Genomic DNA, 19493 nt, shown 5'->3' on the forward strand with positions numbered 1-19493 from the left:
GCTGACTCGAAGGCTTCCCACTGTTGTGTCAAGTTGGCTGGATGTCATTTGCATCCAGTGTTCAAAGGCACTTCAATATTTTGTGTTGCTAATTCACCCTATGAATGGCACACCTACACAATCCATGTCTCAATTGTCTCAAGGCTTAACAATCCTTCTTTAACCCGTCTCCTCCCCTTCATCTACACTAATTGAAGTGGATATAACAGGTGACATCAATAAGGGACCATAGCTTTCACCTGGTCAGTCCATGTCATGTGTTCCTAATGTTTTGTGCACTGTGTATATTCCAATGTTTGGGCCTTGCACTTCCAACGCTCTTAGTTGTTGCGGAAATTGAAAGTCTATCTTCAATGTGGCTTTGATCTAGAAGCTATCAAATGGAATGGTTACTTTCTATGTTAGAGTGGAATGGGTTTTTTCCTGATGTATTCTGAGGTAGCTCCTCTCTGAGAACCTCTTCCCGCAGTGCGTACAGGCGAACGGCCTCTCTCCCGTGTGGACCTTCAGGTGCCTCTTCAGTTTGTCCTGGCGGGAGAACCTCTTCTCACACTGGGGGCAGCTGTAAGGTTTCTCCCCTGTGTGGACCCTCTGGTGCCGCTTCAGGGTGCCAGCCTCGGTGAAGCGCATGTGGCACTGGGTGCAGCTGAATGGTTTCTCTCCTGTGTGGACCCTCTGGTGGATCTCCACCTTCTGGGGGCAGCTGAAGCCTTTGTTACAGAACATGCAGAGGAACCGTTTCTCTTTACTATTGCCTGATGTTGCTCCCCCTCCCCAAGCCTGGGTTTTATCCCTGTTTGAGTTCAATACCTGATCGAAAAGGATGTGGCCTTGTGAATCAGAAGACCCCATCGGCGTGGACACAGGGTTGCGCTCTCTGAGCGTGAGTAAAGGGGAGTGGGTCGCAACATTTGGATTTGTCTCTAAGCTTTCCCTGTAGTCTAAGAAATCTCTGCCCTGCGAGTGGCCTTCTCTTAGGTGATCTGCATTCCATGTGGGAGGGACATCACCCTCCAATTTCACAGTCACTTCATCTATGACCAGCCCCTCCCCTTTCTTATCTAAGTACCCTTCAGAGTACACGCTACTACTGTACTGGTTCCAGTCCCCTATAGACAGATCTGCCTGTGTCTCTAAACCCAAGGGCATGTTGAGGTCCTCTGGGTCCTCTGTAGTGTAAGAACAAGTAGGATCATCACCACCAGTATCTAACGTGTCTCCATCCCCACGGGAATGAACAGGCCTCTGGCTCTGGTGAAATACCGGTAAATAGTCTGAGCTGGAAGCAGGAGGACAGACCAGTCTCCCCAGACCGGGGTCTGATATGTGGTCATGTCCTGTATGTAAGAGACTGTGAGTTACAGTTAAAGTCTTGGTGTCTGTCTTTGACTTGAGGACGGCGGTCAGCGTTCCACTGACCTCCGTGATACTGCGTCGAGTCCTGGGCTGCGCTGAGGCGGTGGTAGGGTCCTCGACTCCAGTCTGGATGTCTCTCCTGTGCCGTGGGTCCTCCTCTCCTTCAGACCCCTCTAGCTTCACCCCAGGACCTGCAGCCTCTGCAGACTAACAAGAAGAGAGAAGGTTATCACCGGTACATGAGTAGAATTGGATAACAATGTCTTAGGGAAGTCTCACAAGCTCCCCTATGGTAGATGTACATGTGAATGGCTGAAGGGTGCCTTTCCGAAATGAATGGGCCACATTTGATTTACAAAGTAACTGTAATGCAACACTAAATGAAGCCAGGGCTCTCCAACCTTGTCCTTTGAGAGATACCCTTCTGTAGGTTCACGCCAACCCCAGATCTAAGTAACCCGATTCAGCTTATTGATTATTAGAATCCGGTGCGCTAGATTAGGGTTGGAGTGAAAACCTACAGGACTGCAGCCACCCAGGAACAATGTTGGAGAGCCCTGCACTGACCTCTATCACGATAACATGCTGGGTTGAGGTTCCACTCCCCTCATCAACTGTAATTGGTTGGTCATCTCTCCATGTATTGTGTCCCACTGGCTTCACAAAGCCCCTGTGCCCTCCAGTGAGATGTCCTTCACCTGAGAGCAAGAATGAGGAAAAGAGGTGGTTAGGTTAACTACTGTGGTATAGACCTCTTTCTGTGTTTGCAAACAATGCCATAAAGGCGATGCGTGCAATTACTGAACACGTGGGAGTTTTCAGAATACACAAACATACAATTATGAAATATGTAAATATTTTTTATTTCACACTACTTTTGTATCATAATTGGATTTTAAGCCTTGTGTGCACGTCCTGTTTAAAGGCCCAGTGAAGTCAAAAATAATATTTTTCTTTGTTATATATATATATATATACACACACACACACACACACACAGTACCAGTCAAAAGTTTGGACACTTACTCATTCAAGGGTTTTTTCTTTATTTTTACTATTTAATAGTGAAGACTGTGAAATAACACATATGGAAAACACGTAGTAACCAAAAAAAGGGTTCAACAAATCAAAATGTTTTATTTGGGATTCTTCAAAGTACCCACCCTTTGCCTTGATAGCTTTGCACACTCTTCGCATTCTCTCAACCAGCTTCATGAGGTAGTCACCTGGAATGCATTTAAATTGTGCCGTTAAGTTAATTTCTGGAATTTATTTTCCTTCTTAATGTGTTTGAGCCAATGAGTTGTGTTGTGACAAGGTAGGGGTGGGTATACAGAAGATAGTCCTATTTTTGGTAAAAGACCAAGTCCATATTATGGCAAGAACAGCTCAAATACGCAAAGAGAAACAACAGTCTTTAAGACATGAAGGTCAGTCAACCTGGAAAATTAAGAACTTTGAACGTTTCTTCAGGTGCAGTCGCAAGAATCCTCAAGTGCTATGATGAAACTGGCTCTCATGAGGACTGCCACAGGAAAGGAAGACGCAGAGTCACCTCAGAGGATAAGTCCCGCAGAGGATAAGTTCATTACAGTTACCAGCCGAAAGAAATTCTTCACAGCGTTCAACAGACATCTCCACATCAACTGTTCAGAGGAGACTGTGTGAATCAGGCCTTCATGGTCAAATTGCTGCAAAGAAACCACTACTAAAGGACACCAATAATAAGAGACTTGCTTGGGCCAATAAACACGAGCAATGGACATTAGACCAGTGGAAATCTGTCCTTTGATCTGACGATTCAAAATGTGAGATTTTTGGTTCCAAACGCCATGTCTTTGTGAGACGCAGAGTAGTTGAATGGATGATCTCCGCATGTGTAGTTCCCACCGTGAAGCATGGAGGAGGTGGTGTGATGGTGCTTTGCTGGTGACACGGTCTGTGATTTATTTAGAATAAGGCACACTTAACCAGCATGGCTACCACAGCATTCTGCAGCAATACACCATCCCATCTGGTTTGCGCTTAGTCCCACTATCATTTGTTTTTCAACAGGATCATGACCCAAAACACACCTCCAGGCTGTGTAAGGGCTATTTGACCAAGAAGGAGAGTGATGGAGTGCTGCATCAGATGACCTGGCCTCCACAATCCCCCGACCTCAACCCAATTGAGATGGTTTGGGATGAGTTGTACTGCAGTGTGACGGAAAAGCAGCCAACAAGTGCTCAGCATATGTGGGAACTCCCAAGACTGTTTGAAAATAATTATTAATGAAGCTGGTTGGGAGAATGCCAATAGGGTGCAAGGCTGTTTGAAGAATCTAAAATATATTTTTTGATTTAACACTTTTTTGTTTACTACATGATTCCATAGTTTGTCTTCACTATTATTCCCCAATGTAGAAAATAGTCAAAATAAAGAAAAACCCTTGAATGAGTAGGTGTCCAAACTTTTGACTGGTACTGTATATCCACACTGAGGTTAGAATGGTACTGTAAATTTGTGAAAATTATGATAATCCCTTTTAGTGTAAGAGCTGTTTGAAAAGACCGTCTGAAATGTTCAGCCTGTTTTGGTGGCCTGCCTGGTAACATTAGTCAAAGTAAAGATTAACCCATTTTGAAAGTAATATTGTTTTTGTGCATCTCTTGGCGATATTCTATCCATTCCCTGCATATTTTCATGTGTATCTGAGCTATTGCCATTCAAGCAGGCAGGAATTCGACCAGTATGATTTTGCGTTGCAATAAAGCCGCTGTTACTCCACTGGAAGTTAATAGGACTACGACTTTTAGATTGCGAAATCTTATATCATGCATGTCAGATTTCAATACTGTCAGATGTAAACGCGGGAGGTTGTCTTCGCTCAAATTTGTAATTTAACAGAGGGTCTACCAAATGTATCCTATTTGTCTGCCTCTTCAGTTCTGTGTGCATTGCATGGTGCCGATGTTTATGTCAGACTCCACTCTGAGGCACAACGATCTGCAGGTTTAACAAAGTGAGACTGTAGACTCCTAAAATGATAGTGCAGTTTGTTTAGGCGATTTTACAGTTTGCCAACTACTTCACATGATATTGACTTTGGTATTATTGTGTGTAGCTACATTTACTAGCTAGCTACCTAGCTAGCCAGCCCAAAGAGAGAGCATTGCATTTTGAGTTTTGTAGTCCACTTGAGCTGTAACAGATTTCCACATGTTGCTACCAATCTTATTATAATGGAAAAATGAAACATTTGTTCACAAATATTGTTCTCACATATTAAATTATAGGAATGAGTGGTTTTGGGTGGATTTTTCCTTTAGACCAATCTGAAGTGGAGTTCCAAACCGCTTTGCCAATAACACATTTTCTGTTTCTCTCCCCACTCCGACAGTCCTGGCAAAATCCTTGCTTGAGAAATTGCTCTTTGCTAAGAATCTATTATTTTTTATAATTTCAAATTAAAACAATCACAGCAAGGTACTTAATTGTTACCCAGAAATGATTTGATATTAAGATAACGGCGGCATTGGACCTTTTTAATGTAATGGTTGTCTCATCACAAATCAACTGCATTACACTTTTTCAAAACACTTCAAACAGTAAAATGGCTCTTTGGCTAACTTTACTACAGCAGATGTCAATGAGCGTTAGCATTCTAGCTAACAAGTGATGCATCCAAAATATATATTTTACAAAGATATCTACCAAATATATTATTAGTGTCTGGTCAAACTATAATATAAACATTGTAAGCATCCCCAAAATATATTTTGGTTACAACAACTATGAACGTTTATTCGTGGCAGCGGCGCTAACTGCTTTAATTCTTTATCCAAAAGTCTCGCGCATCTGGTTAGAATACGATAGTGTCTTAGCGCAAGATGGGTAGCTAAGTAATAATGGGAATTTTTCGGTACTATCCAAAACTGACCAAGACCCAATTATTGGTAAGACATCTGAACACATGGGAAACCGGGCGACAGCAGCCTCGGCCTTCTGCAAAATGTACCTCTTGCCATTCCTCTGTATCGCTCGAGGATCTTGGCACTACTGGGACGGCGTTCCCGTGCCACCTTCAGTTCCAGTAGCTGTAGCTTCCTCCGCAATGCCCTGTTTTCTTTCTGGCTTTGAGTTATTTCCAAACGAAACACTGCATAGTCGTCATCTACGAGTTTACAGATCTCTGCCACGGCTGTATTCGCTAGAACCTCCATGATGGAGGCTATTTGAGTGTGAAAAACCATATCGTTACAGTTAGCCATTCTTAGCAGCTAGCTAAATACCATTACCTAGATAACATATATCAACAAGTGCTTTCTCAAACACGAATTAAACACCACTTGGGGGTAAATATGTGATGCTGGGAAGTTAAATAAGTCATATTTTGAGTTCCCCGGTATTAACAAACGCCTAAATAACTAAAACGTTAAGTGGCTAAATTATTATTGGTCACTGTTCACTTCCGTTTAAGGATCTTATTGGTTGGCTTCATAGTTAAAGGGTGCGGTTAAATGAAAAAAGAATGCGCGCTGTTCTTTGATTTACGGTACTGCTTATTACACATCACATTTCACATGATCAGTATCTTTCAAACGCAGAGCAGACTTGTTTATAAAGAACAGTGTGTTAGAGAATATTGTAGAATACAATGAATTACTTGATTCCATCTACATCACATCAGTAAGGTAAATATTCAGCTGGGCCGTATTAATTTGTTTTTTATTATATTCACTACGCCGATTCTGTTGCAAAACGTTTCTCAAATGGAACGAAACGGAGGGACCTACATGGACTGTAAAAAGAATGGGGACATACCTGCATTTGTCCATTAGAAACACTCGTTTTATTTGCACAACTGTTTGGACTAATGATTACAACCGTCCTTGTTCTAGCCTAGGTTTACTGTCTCTAAAAACGGTGACATGGTGACTGAAGTACATCAGTATAAAAACAGCCAACAGTGTGTGGCTGAGTAAGTCAATTGCTTAGTGGCAATGTTTGCTACAGCCATGGGGGATTCATAGCAATAATACACACAACAAATATGGGAGATTTACAGTACATGGGACATTTTGAATTTCAAAACACTTGGACCACAGTAATAACTAGCTTTTGCTTGGATTGTATAAAAAAACATACGAGACATGTAAGCTATGCCTTCTAAGGTATTTCCAAGCACTTGCATACCACTGTCTGACATCATTGAAGCACGCGAACGTCACACTTATTGAGAATGAATCAGTCTGCCGCCAGGAGGAGAAAGAAAACCAATAGTTGCCTTTATTTGCAAGGTATTGGAAAACCTCCTTGGTCTGGTCTTTGTGGTTGAATCTGTGTCTGAAATTCATTGCTCGATTGAGAGACCTAAACAAATAATTGTGTGGGGTACAGAGATGAGGGTGTCAGTCAAAAATCATGTTTAACATTATTACTGCACACAGAGTGAGTCCATGCAACATGTGACTTGTTAAGCACATGTTTGTTTACTCTTGAACTTATATAGCCATAACAAAAAGGGTTGAATACTTATTGACGGAAGACATTTCATCTTTTAATTTAATTAATTTATAAAAATGTGTAAACATAGTTCCACTTTGACATTGTGTGTAAGGCTAGTGACAAAAAAATCCATTTTAAATTCAGGCTGTAACACAACAAAATGTGGAAAAAGTCAAGGGTTGTGTATACTTTCTGAAAGCAATGTAAGAAACTCTTTACTATACACACAGAAACATATTATAAAATGTTAATCACAGGCAAGCCAAACTAACACTGTGATTCAAGTACCTAATGATATGGAGAAAATTGAGTTTATTAAAATGGCCATATGTGTTTATTCTATAAGGGCACGATGCAGACACAGGAGGCAAATGGTTTGAGTCTCTGACATTTATTATAATCCAAGGTGTAGGCATGAGAATGGTCATGGACAGGCAAAAGATCAAAAACCAGGTCAGAGTCCAGAAGGTACAGAACGGCAGGCAGAATGGTCAGGTAGGTGGGTTCAGAGTCAATGCAGGCAAGGGTCAAAACCGGGAGAACTAGCAAAAACAGAGTGAAGGAAAAAGCAGGAGAACAGGTGAAAAGACCACACTGGTTGACTTACCAGGTCTTCTTGTTTGTCAACAGAAAAGCAGGGAACACACGAATAAGTACCAAGGGACTAATGGGAAAACAGGTGACACCTGGAGGTGGGTGGAGACAATCACAAAGACAGGTGAAACAGATCAGGGTGTGACAGATTCAAGAAGTAAGTATCATGTTCTGGTTTGACTGATAAGGGTTCCTCAGTTCCTGCAATTATACAAAAATAACCAAGTCAGTCAGCACAGAGTCAATTTTGTATTTAATTTCAACAAAATGGTTGCTCGGTTGAGGGACCTTACAAATTGAGGGACCTCAATCTATTTGTCACAAGTTATTATACTTCTCTCACTGGTAGCACTTGACATTTTCTGTAAATTATGGTACCCTCGCTTTAATAAAATACATTTTAGAATACTTTAAAAAAGGTTCAACATTATGTTACACACAGCTTCACTACTTTATCCCAAGTAAACATGAATTAAGGCACATTCATCTCATTATAAAACACTAGCATCAAACAACAGGACAAGGTTGTCACTTCATCAGTGAAGCATTTTTACAGACACCATCACCATATAATTGACTCTGCCTCATCACATTCATTCTTTCCTCAGTTCACCTCATCCAGTTCTCTATACATCCAAAATAATTAAACAAAAAAAACGAGTACTACATATTACACTATTCATGGGCTGTGTGCATTTTCTGCTGGAATATCACAAGGTTGCCCTCTCTGAGAACCTCTTCCCGCAATGCATACAGGTGAACAGCCTTTCTCCTGTGTGAACATACAGGTGCATTTGCAGCTGTTGCTGGTGGGAGAATCTCTTCTCACACTCAGCAGTTGTAGGGCTTCTCCTCTGTATAAACCCTCTGGTGCCTCTTAAGGTAGTGCTGGAGGGAGACCCTCTTCTCACACTGGGGACAGGTGTTGGATTTCTCCCCTGTGTGCAACAATACCATTGTTGTCATCAATCGCTCACCAAGTGCCCTTTGAGTTCCTCAATGAACTTGACCCCTTGATAAACTCATTTTCTGACAATGGCTCACCGCTCTTTGTACTGGGTGACTTCAACCTCCCGACGTCTGCCTTCGATTAATTTCTTTACAACTCTTTCTTTCCCCTCCCTTTGACATCACCCTTTCCCAGTCCCCTCCCACTCAACAAGGCATGCAATACACTTGACCTCATATTTACCAGAGGCTGTTCACCTACAAATCTCACGGCAACCCCCTTCCAGGTCTCTGACTACTTTGTTTCCTTTTCTATCTCCCTCTTCTCCAACCCTAGTCACTTAGCCCCTACCTAGATGGTCATGCGCTGTCACAATCTTCTCTCTCTCCCACAACTCACTCCTCTCCTATCATCTCTCCCTTCTGCTAAATCCTTCTCCCTCCTGACTCTTGATTCTGCCTCGTTGACCCTTTACTATCCTCCCTTTCCGCATTCTATGACTCGCACTGTCCCTTTTCCTCCTGGAAGACTCGGTCCTTTCCTTCTGCTCCGTAGCTGAGTGACTCATTGCGTGCTTAGAGAACAGATCTGTGGGCAGCTGAGCGAAAATAGAGGAAAACTAAACTTCCGGAGGACCTATCATCCTTTCACTTCCTCCTCTTACTCTGTATCCACTGCAAAAGTCACTTTATCACTCTAAATTTCAAACCCTATCACTCTAAATTTCTAACGCTAGGAAACTATTTTCCACCGTCTCCTCCCTCCTTAATTGTCCACCCCCCTTTGCTGCGGATAACTTTGTCAATCACTTTGAAATAAAGGTTGATGACATCCGCTCCTCATTCACTCAATCTATTGAGTCCACTGGTCCCACTCATACAGAACTACCCTACTCCTACTCCTTCTCCCCTCTCTCTCCAGATGAAATTCTGCGACTAGTGAGGTCCGGCCGCCCAACAACCTGCCCGCTCAACTCCCTTCTCCAGACCATCTCTGGAGACCTCACTTCCCTCATCCCTGACCACTGGCTGTGTCCCCTCTTCACTTCAAAATGGCCAGAGTCGTCACATCCTCAAGAAACTGACACCTGACCCATCAGACGTAAAACTACAGACCGGTATTCCTTATTTTCTTTACAAAACACTAGTGTGCTGTCTCTGACGAACTCTCTCGCTGTCACTCAACCGAGACTGCTCTTCTCTGTGTCACGGAGGCTCTCTGCACTGCGAAAGCTGACTCTCTCTCCTCTGTTCTCATCATCCTTGATTTATGCACTGTCTTCGACACCGTCTGGACTACAACTCTCTGACAGCGGGGCTCGCCGCTTGTGCCATCAAATCCTTATAAAGAACGCTGCAGCAGGGCTGGTGTTCAACCTTCACAAATTCTCCCATGTCACACCACTCCTCTGCATACTCCACTGGCTTCCAGTCCAATATCGCATCCACTACAACACCATGGTACTTGCCTATGGAGCAGCAAGGTGAACTGCCCCTCTCTACCTTCAGGCTATGCTCAAACCCTACAACCTCAACCCGAGTACTCTGTTCTGCCATCTCTGGTCTCTTGGCCCTCCCACCCCTACGGGAGGGCAGCAACCGATCAGCCCATTCCAAGCTCTTCTTTGTCCTGAAACCCAAATGGTGGAACCAGTACAGGGCTTAAAATGTAGTTTTTGGACCACAAGCCACAGTGACAGGTAGATTAAAAAAATGTACCAGGCACTCTGATTTTTTATCATTACATAAAAATAAAAAAATCACCTTTATTTAACCAGGTAGGCTAGTTGAGAACAAGTTCTCATTTACAACTGTGACCTGGCCAAGATAAAGCAAAGCAGTTCGACACATACAACAACAGAGTTACACATGGAATAAACAAGCATACAATCAATAATACAGTAGAAAAGTCTATATACAGCATGTGCTAATGAGGTAGGATAAGGGAGGTAAGGCAATAAATAAGCCATGGTGGCAATGTAATTACAATATAGCAATTAAACACTGGAATGGTAGAATGTGCAGAAGATTAATGTACAAGAAGCAAAGGAGCGCAATAAATAAATACAGTATGGGGATGAGGTAGATTGGATGGGCTATTTACAGATGGGCTATGTACAGGTGCAGTGATCTGTGAGCTGCTCTGACAGCTGGTGCTTAAAGCTAGTGAGGGAGGTAAGAGTCTCCAGCTTTAGTGATTTTTGCAGTTTGTTCCAGTCATTGGCAGCAGTCAACTGGCAGGAAAGGCGGCCAAAGTAAGAATTAGCTTTGGGGGTGACCAGTGAGATATACCTGCTGGAGCGCGTGCTACGGGTGGGTGCTGCTATGGTGACCAGTGAGCTGAGATAAGATGGGGCTTTACCTAGCAGAGACTTGTAAATGACCTGGAGCCAGTGGGTTTGGCGACAAATATGAAGCGAGGGCCAGGCAACGAGAGCATACAGGTTGCAGTGGTGGGTAGTATATGGGGCTTTGGTGACAAAACGGATGGCACTGTGATAGACTGCATCCAATTTGTTGAGTAGAGTGTTGGAGGCTATTTTATAAATGACATCGCTGAAGTCGAGGATCGGTAGGATGGTCAGTTTTACAAGAGTATGTTTGGCAGCATGAGTGAAGGATGTTTTTTTGCGAAATAGGAATCCAATTCTAGATTTAATTTTGGATTGGAGATGTTTAATATGAGTCTGGAAGGAGAGTTTACAGTCTAACCAGACACCTAGGTATTTGTAGTTGTCCACATATTCTAAGTCAGAACCGTCCAGAGTAGTGATGCTGGACGGGCGGGCAGTGATCGGGTGAAGAGCATGCATTTAGTTTTACTTGCATTTAATAGCAGTTGGAGGCCACGGAAGGAGAGTTGTATGGCATTGAAGCTCGTCTGGAGGTTAGTTAATACAGTGTCCAAAGAAGGGCCAGAGGTATACAGAATGGTGTCGTCTGCGTAGAGGTGGATCAAAGAATCACCAGCAGCAAGAGCGACATCATTGATATATACAGAGAAGAGAGTCGGCCCGAGAATTGAACCCTGTGGCACCCCCATAGAAACTGCCAGAGGTCCGGACAACAGGCCCTCCGATTTGACACACTGAACTCTGAGAAATAATTGGTGAACCAGGCGAGGCAATCGTTTGAGAAACCAAGTCAGTTGAGTGTGCCAATAAGAATGTTGTGATTGACAGAGTCGAAAGCCTTAGCCACGTCGATGAAATACGGCTGCACAGTAATGTCTCTTATCGATGGTGGTTATGATATCGTTAAGGACCTTGAGCGTGGCTGAGGTGCACCCATGACCAGCTCTGAAACCAGATTGCATAGCGGAGAAGGTACGGTGGGATTCGAAATGGTCGGTAATCTGTTTGTTAACTTGGCTTTCGGAGACATTAGAAAGGCATGGTAGAATAGATATACGTCTGTAGCAGTTTGGGTCTAGAGTTTTCCCCCCTTTGAAGAGGGGGATGAGCGCGGCAGCTTTCCAACCTGTGGGAATCTCAGACGATACGAAAGAGAGGTTGAACATGCTAGTAATAGGGGTTGCAACAATTTTGGCAGATCATTTTAGAAAGAGAGGGTCCAGATTGTCTAGCCCGGCTGATTTGTAGGGGTCCAGATTTTGCAGCTCTTTCAGAACATCAGCTATCTGGATTTGGGTGAAGGAGAAGTGGTGGAGGCTTGGGCGAGTTGCTGTGGGGGGTGGAGGGCTGTTGATCGGGGCAGGGGTAGCCAGGTGGAAAGCATGGCCAGCCGTAGAAAAATGCTTATTGAAATTCTCAATTATAGTGGATTTATCGGTGGCGACAGTGTTTCCTACCCTCAGTGCAGTGGGCAGCTGGGAGGAGGTGCTCTTATTCTCCATGGACTTTACAGTGTCCCAGAATCTTTTTGAGTTTGTGCTACAGGATACAAATACATCAACAACAATAAAACAGATGACCATGATTTGTGATGTTTTAAAACAAGAAATGTATTAGTATGAAGTAATGTGGTATTTTGCTCAACTTCATACAACATTTTGTGACCTGAGTCTTTTAACCAAAATATCAGAGACAAAATGTTCACCTGCCCCTTAAAGGGGGAGGTTAACCGTGGTATCGGGGCCACTCGAGTTGTGCCAGGTGTGTTTGTGTGCGTGTGAGATTTGGGATCTGACTAGGGTGTCTCTTCACTATCAATTGAAGTAGCAGAATCAAAGTAATGTTGAAATACAACCGAGCTTGTGAACAAAACAGTGTAAATAGCCAAGAAACACGAGGACAAAGTCTCACTTTGTAGACTTTTGAGTAAATTAGACACTTTTATGCCTGTGTGCAGCGCCTCTAAAAATGAATCTCTCAGCACTTCAGTCAGTGCACACAGCTCCCCAGCCAGGCAGTGTTTCTGCGCGAGGTGGGATATAGGATTCTTATTTCTTTGTGCGATTAGCAGCTATGAAACAAAACAGATCTGCTCATACTTGATGTTTGACTATTTTTATTTGTAAATGTAATGCTGGCACTGGAAATTGACCACCCGCCAACGTGGCTGGTGAAATAGAAATTCTTACCCGCCAATACCTAAATCTAATCTACCGGTGTAGCAGGTGTTAATTTTATTCCCTGAACCAGCTTCGTCCTGAAGCTAGGCCAGCAGAATCCTTGCCCATCTTCCCGAAAACATCTGAAACTCTACCTCTACAAAGAGTATCTTAAATAATCCCACCGCATCCCCCCTCCACTATGTCGCCTCTGGTCCTGGCCTGCTTGCTGATGTGCTTTGGGCCCTTGGCTGCACCGGTCTGGGAATCGAAGATGGCATCGCATTGAAGCTCTATTACTGTATGTAGGTTATATGTATTTCTCACTTACCTTGCTCCCCCATCTTTAGTCCACTCAGCAGGTCAATGTTCTCTGGTCTGTCTTCTATTGTCTCCTCTTTGACCAGCAGCAGATCAGGCTTCCCATCCTCCATGTCTACTGACTGTAAGAGATACAGAGTGAGAGGATGTGGGATCAAGAAATCTGATATGAGCACCCTGCTATGGAGCATCTTCTGATTGGGAAATGAGGGGTTGCAATGAGTATTATGCAAACATGGTAATTGATTTGGAAAAGTGATAGATGATTTGATTACTTGACACTCTTTAATGGTTTGATAATTCAAAAGCATGGTCCCATATCCGCAAAGAGTCTCCGAGTAGAAGTGCTGATCAAGGATCTGGTCCCCACCTGTCTACATAGTCTTATTCATAATTATCTAAAAGGCAAATCTGATCCTAGATCAGCATTTCTACTCTGAGTTGCTTTGTGGATATTGGACCTGACTTAATACCATACAGACAATTGTTTACAATGGCTCACCTCAGTGTGACTGTGTGTGTTTCCTCTGTGGGTTCAGGAGGAGGTGTAGTCTAGACCTCACACCCTCCTCCTCCTGGAAGAGAGGTGATACAGATTACACAGACATACACTCCCTCAGGTACGTACACACACAGATTAACACTCTTTCAACATGGAGTGTTTACCCATCCCCACTACTTTTGAGTCCTATACTGCAGTTACAGAATGACTTCATTGTTGTAAAACCCATTGTGGTGGACATAAATATGATGTTGTGGGTAAAAATAAGTTGGCTATGATAAATCAAAAGTCATCAGACAAACCTGAAAACTATTTTGACATATACAGTAGTTGTTAGTGTGTGGGTAAGTCTGCCTATATTAAGTAAGTCTATAATGGTTATAAAGCGCTGTCGGGTGTATGCAGAATAGGGTGAGATGGGATGTGATGTATACTAAAGAGAGTCTCAATGAGTCTTAGAATGAAAAGTCTAATTTTGTGTTTATTAAACATGAACAAGTGTTAAGGTGGCAATCCAGTCTCCTTTTCACCTCATTTAACAGCGGATTTACTTAAAAGGCACATCTCAATAGGTGGTCCAGGACATAGCACAAGTGGGTGGGCTTTCCTCTTTTGTTCACTAGGCAGATGGTATCGCAACTTCCTATCAAACCAACTCCTTGAATGCCCTACTCCTTGAAGTTTGCAGTTGTGTTCCCAAAAACTTTTGCTCAAAACATTTTTTATTTATTTAGACTTGTATTTATACTTGGGATATCACTTTACAACAGAAAAAGTTCAATCCCGGGAGGAAGTCGTTAAATACACCATATGAAAACCACACATACACGTCTCAACTAAACCTCTGCATGAAGTGAATAAACTGCATTCGTTTTCTCATTAAAAGTGTCTTGGGGGGAAAAAATAGTAGTTGAATGGAAGTAATGAAACAGGCATTTGTGAACATCATATCCTACACAGTACAAACACTATGTAACAGACTTTTTTAGGGTTATACAGTATATCATACAGTATTATACAATGTATCACAATGTCTGGATGCAATATTCTACTCAGGTATATTAAACACTGAAATCTGTTACTCTCATTATTCCAAATGCACCTGTGGGTCTTTTCGGTTGACAACAATGACAATTAATCTTTGTCTTTAATGAAGGGTAGGATCTAAACATCAGAAGCTATCGATTGGAATGGTAACTTTATATTTTATAGAGTGGAATGTTTTTTCTGCTGGTGTATCCTGAGGTAGCTCCTCTCTGAGAACCTCTTCCCGCAGTGCGTACAGGCAAATGGCCTTTCTCCCGTGTGGACCTTCAGGTGCATCTTCAGGTGACCAGCCTGGGCGAAGCGCATGGGACACTGGGTACAGCTGTAGGGTTTTTCCCCTGTGTGAACCCTCTGGTGCCTCTTCAGGTCACCAGCCTGGGCAAAGCACATGGGACACTGGGTACAGCTGAAGGGTTTCACTCCTGTGTGGACCCTCTGGTGCCTCTTCAGGTTGCCAGCCTGGGCGAAGCACATGTGACACTGGGTACAGCTGAAGGGTTTCACCCCTGTGTGGACCCTCTGGTGGATCTCCACCTTCTGGGGACAGCTGAAGCCTTTGTTACAGAACCTGCAGAGGAACCGTTTCTCTTTACTACCGCCTAATGTTTCTCCCTCTCCCAGAGCCTGGGCTCTAGCCCTGTCGTTTGATTTCAATACCTGATCGAAAAGAACGCGGCCGTGTGAATCGGAAGGCCCCATCGACGTGGACACTGGGTCGTGATCCCTGAGTGCGTGTAAAGGGGAGTGGGTCGCAACACTTTGATTTGTCTCTAAGCTTCCCCTGTAATCTAAGAAATCTCCGCCCTGTGAGTGTCCGTCTCCTAGGTGACTATCTGCATTCCATGTGGGAGGATCGTCGCCCTCCACTTTCACAGTCACTTCCTCTACAACCAGACCCTCCCCTTTCTCATCTAGGCACCCTTCAGAGTATACACTACTACTGTACCGGTTCCAGTTCCCTCTAGACAGATCAGTGTGTGTCTCTAAACCCAAACGCATGTTGCCAGGGTCCATCTCTGTAGCGTAAGAACAAGATGGATCATTGCCAATCTCTGATGCGTCACCTGAGTCCGGATGGGAATTAACAGCCCTCATGCTTGGGTTACCGTAAAGTAAATACTCTGAACCGGGAGCAGGAGGACAGCCCAGTGGCCCCAGCCCCAGTCGCTCTGGGTCTGATCTGTGGTCAGATCCTATGTGTAAAAGCCTTTGTGTTACAGTTAAAGTCTCTGTGTCTGTCTCTGACTTGTGTCTGTCTCTGACCTCCGTGACGCTGCGTTGGGCCCTGGGCTGCACTGTGGCGGGGTCCTCCGTGGCTACAGAGTGCACTTCAGCCGCTCTAGTCTGGTTGACTCTGCTGTGACGTGGGTCCTCCTCTCCTTCAGACCTCTCCTGCTTTACCCCAGGACCTGCATCTGCAGACTGACACAAGAAGAGATGAGGTTATTACTTAAATTGGATAACAATGTCGTAGGGAAGTCAAACAAGCTCCCCTATGGTAGATGTGCATGTACGCAAGTCAATAGCTGAAGAAAGCCTTGCTGAAATTAATGGGCTATTGATTTACAAATTAGCATTTTTTATGTAACACTATTACACTAACCTCTATCTCGATAATGTGCTGGGTTGTGGTTCCACTCCCCTCATCAACAGTGATTGGTTGGTCATCTCCCCATGCATTGTGTCCCCCTGGCTTCACAAAGCTCCTGTGGCCTTTAGTGAAATGTCCTTCACCTGCAAGAGTGATTGGGGGAAAGATGGGGTTAAGTTCAGTACTGTCAATGCTATATTGTACCCTATTGACACTGTCTAGAATTGGCAACGATTTTAAGGTAACACTTCTCATAACTTCTTGATATACTATTTATTTATTGATGTATTATGTTCAATGTATCACATTGTTTTTATTGAGTAAATAATAGGAAATGCAGCACATCAAGAATCTGATTAGAATATGATAGTGTCTTTGCGCAAGATAGCTAAATAATCAGGGGCATTATTGCATACTATCCAACAACTGACCAAGACCCAATTCTGGATAACATCTGAACACGTGCAGAACGAAGAGACGGGCACTGAGCTATATATGAACCGCGACAGGCCGCGTAGCCTCGGCAGAATATACCTCTAGCCATTGCTCTGTACCGGTCGAGAATCTTGACACTATTGGGACGACTGGCTAGGACGCGCTCCCGTGCCATCTTCAGTTCAAATAGCTGTAGTTTCCTCCGCAATGCCCTGTTTTCTTTCTGGGTTTGAGTAATTTCCAAACGAAACACTGCATAGTCGTCGTCTACGAGTTTACAGATCTCTGACACGGCTGCATTCGCTAGCACCTCCATTATGGAGGCTATTTGAGTGTGAAAAACCATACCGTCAGCCATTGTTAGCTAACGTTAGCAGCTAGCATTAACTAGTTATCACCAATTCCTGTCTCCAACGTGTATTAAAGACTACATAGGGTAAGTATGTGATTCTGTGCTGTTAAATGAATCATTTTAAGTGCCATGGTTTTAATAAACGTCTTAATATCAACAATAAACACGCTAACGTGGAAAATGTTCTTCGTAATTTACTTCCGTTTACACAGAAGATAAATGATATTATTGGTAGGCGTCATAGAAGGGTGTGGCTAAATAAAGGGTATGCGATGTTCTTGAATTACACGTAAAACCGAATCATGATCAGTATCTTTCAAGCAGTTGTCACAAGTATCCACAGCCAAAGTCATAATTATGTCTAAAGCCTGCCTATTTCTACAATGTATCTGCTTAACATTTGATTTTAAAACGAACCTTAAATTATAAAGCTAATTTGTTTTCATTCAATTGTACGATATAGCCAATTTTGACAATGGCCGTGGAATCCCTTTCATAGGTTCGAAGGAAAATGAGGCCACGTTTTATTCTAAAGGATAAACAAGTACATAAAAAGTAAACATATCAGAAGGACATGATTTCTCATTAACAGATTTGATCACCTAATTATAGTACATAAAGGAACAGGTACCACCTGATTATGCAAAATAATGTTGGGAGGGACATTATATTTGTTGACTAGAACAAAGGTAAAAAAAACTAATTCAAAGGGGGAATATACAGTGTATTTGGAAAGTATTCAGACCCCTTCACTTTTTCCACATTTTGTTACTTTAGCCTTATTCTAAAATTTATTAAATTCATTATTTTCCTCAATCAACACACAATACAAAGCGATCAACACACAATGACAAAGCAAAAACAGGTTTTTAGAAAAAACATTTTTTTTATTACAAACAAATACCATATTTACCTTATTTATTATTACAAGTATTCAGCCCCTTTGCTATGAGACTCGAAATTGAGCTCCGGTGCATCCGATTTCCATTGATCATCCTTGATACATTTCTACAATTTGATTGGACTCCACCTGTGGTAAATTCAATTGATTGGACATGATTTAGAAAGGCACACACCTGCCTATGTAAGGTCCCACAGTTGACAATGCATGTCAGAGCAAAAACCAAGCCACAAGGTCGAAGGAATTACTCCTCAGCAAAAGGCACATGACAGCCCACTTGGAGTTTGCCAAAAGGCATCTAAAAGACTCTGACCATGAGAAACAACATCCTCTGGTCTGATAAAACCAAGATTGAACACTTTGGCCTGAATGCCAAGCGTCACGTCTTGAGGAAACCTGGCACCATCCCTACAGTTTTTCAGCAGCAAGGACTGTGAGACTAGTCAGGGTCGAGGGAAAGATGAGCAGAGCAAAGTACAGAAAGATTCTTGATGAAAACCTGCTACAGAGCGCTCAGAACCCCAGACTGGGGTGAAGGTTCACCTTCCAACAGGACAATGACTCTAAGCACACAGCCAAGACAACGCAGGGGTGGCTTTGGGACAAGTCTCTGCATGTCCTTGAGTGGCCCAGCCAGAGCCCGGACTTCAACCCCATCGAACATCGCTGGAGACCTTAAAATAGCTGTGCAACGACGCCCACAATTCAACCTGACAGAGCTTGAGAGGATCTGCAGAGAAGAATGTGAGAAACTCCCCAAAATCAGGTGTGCCAAAATTGTAGCTTCATACCCAAAAAGACTCGAGGCTGTAATCGCTGCCAAAGGTGGTTCAATAAAGTACTGAGTATAGGGTCTGAATACTTTTCCGAATGCACTGTTTTCATATAGTAGACTTCAAGGACTGTGTTTCAGCTATGCCAGCACACCAAACAACATCTGTATTATGTAAGAAGGTTAGCATACCCAGATGCTCAACTCTTAGTAATAAAAACTCTTAGCCCTGGACACTTCACATGATAACTATAATATTTAATCTAAAGAATTGCTACGATTTCTTCCCATTGTGGGCACACCTATGTCTAATGAGGTAACTCAGGAAGGAGAAGCTCTTGGAACATAGTTTGCATTTGAAGGGCCCCGCCTTGGTGTCAGCAGCCTGGTGCTGCTTCACATACCTTGCCTCAGCAAAGCTCTTCCCACATGTGGAGCAGGCATACAGCTTGTCAGCGTCTGTCCTATTGCTTGGCCTCTTAATTTTTGACCCTATGACACCAGAGGTGGTAGAAGCAGGAGCCACCACCATCAGGTGGTTAGTCTTTGAGCTCCCTCCTTGACCTCTAGCCATTGTTTGGGTGTTGTTGGGATTGTGTGCTGTGTTATAGGCTAGGAACCTCTTGTGGTGACCACCCATCCTGACTGTCTGTCTGTATTGATGAGCTAAT

The 19493-nt window shown here is 43.2% G+C and overlaps 1 protein-coding gene across 8 annotated transcripts in view; it reads right to left on the reverse strand.

Annotated features, from left to right (window-relative positions):
• The window catches only part of LOC110534626 (uncharacterized), a 168433-nt gene that overhangs the window by 81686 nt on the left and 67254 nt on the right, over positions 1-19493 (reverse strand). For 2 of the 8 annotated variants that reach the window (XM_090187482.1, XM_090187479.1), the window contains exons 1-3: positions 5357-8091; positions 1924-2054; positions 1548-1563 (exon numbers count right to left, since the gene is read on the reverse strand). In XM_090187482.1, the coding sequence (XP_090043608.1) occupies positions 1548-1563; positions 1924-2054; positions 5357-5609 (400 nt within the window). In that variant the 5' untranslated portion in view covers positions 5610-8091. Of the gene's footprint in view, positions 1-1313; positions 1320-1547; positions 1564-1923; positions 2055-5356; positions 8092-14428; positions 16194-16374; positions 16506-16896; positions 17384-19493 lie in introns of those variants that run through there. The other 6 variants (XM_090187487.1, XM_090187488.1, XM_090187486.1 and 3 more) reach the window with 5 other exon arrangements.

This window comes from Oncorhynchus mykiss, chromosome 10 (assembly GCF_057628025.1).
Source record: "Oncorhynchus mykiss isolate SJ-2025 chromosome 10, ASM5762802v1, whole genome shotgun sequence".
Lineage (NCBI taxonomy): Eukaryota > Metazoa > Chordata > Actinopteri > Salmoniformes > Salmonidae > Oncorhynchus > Oncorhynchus mykiss.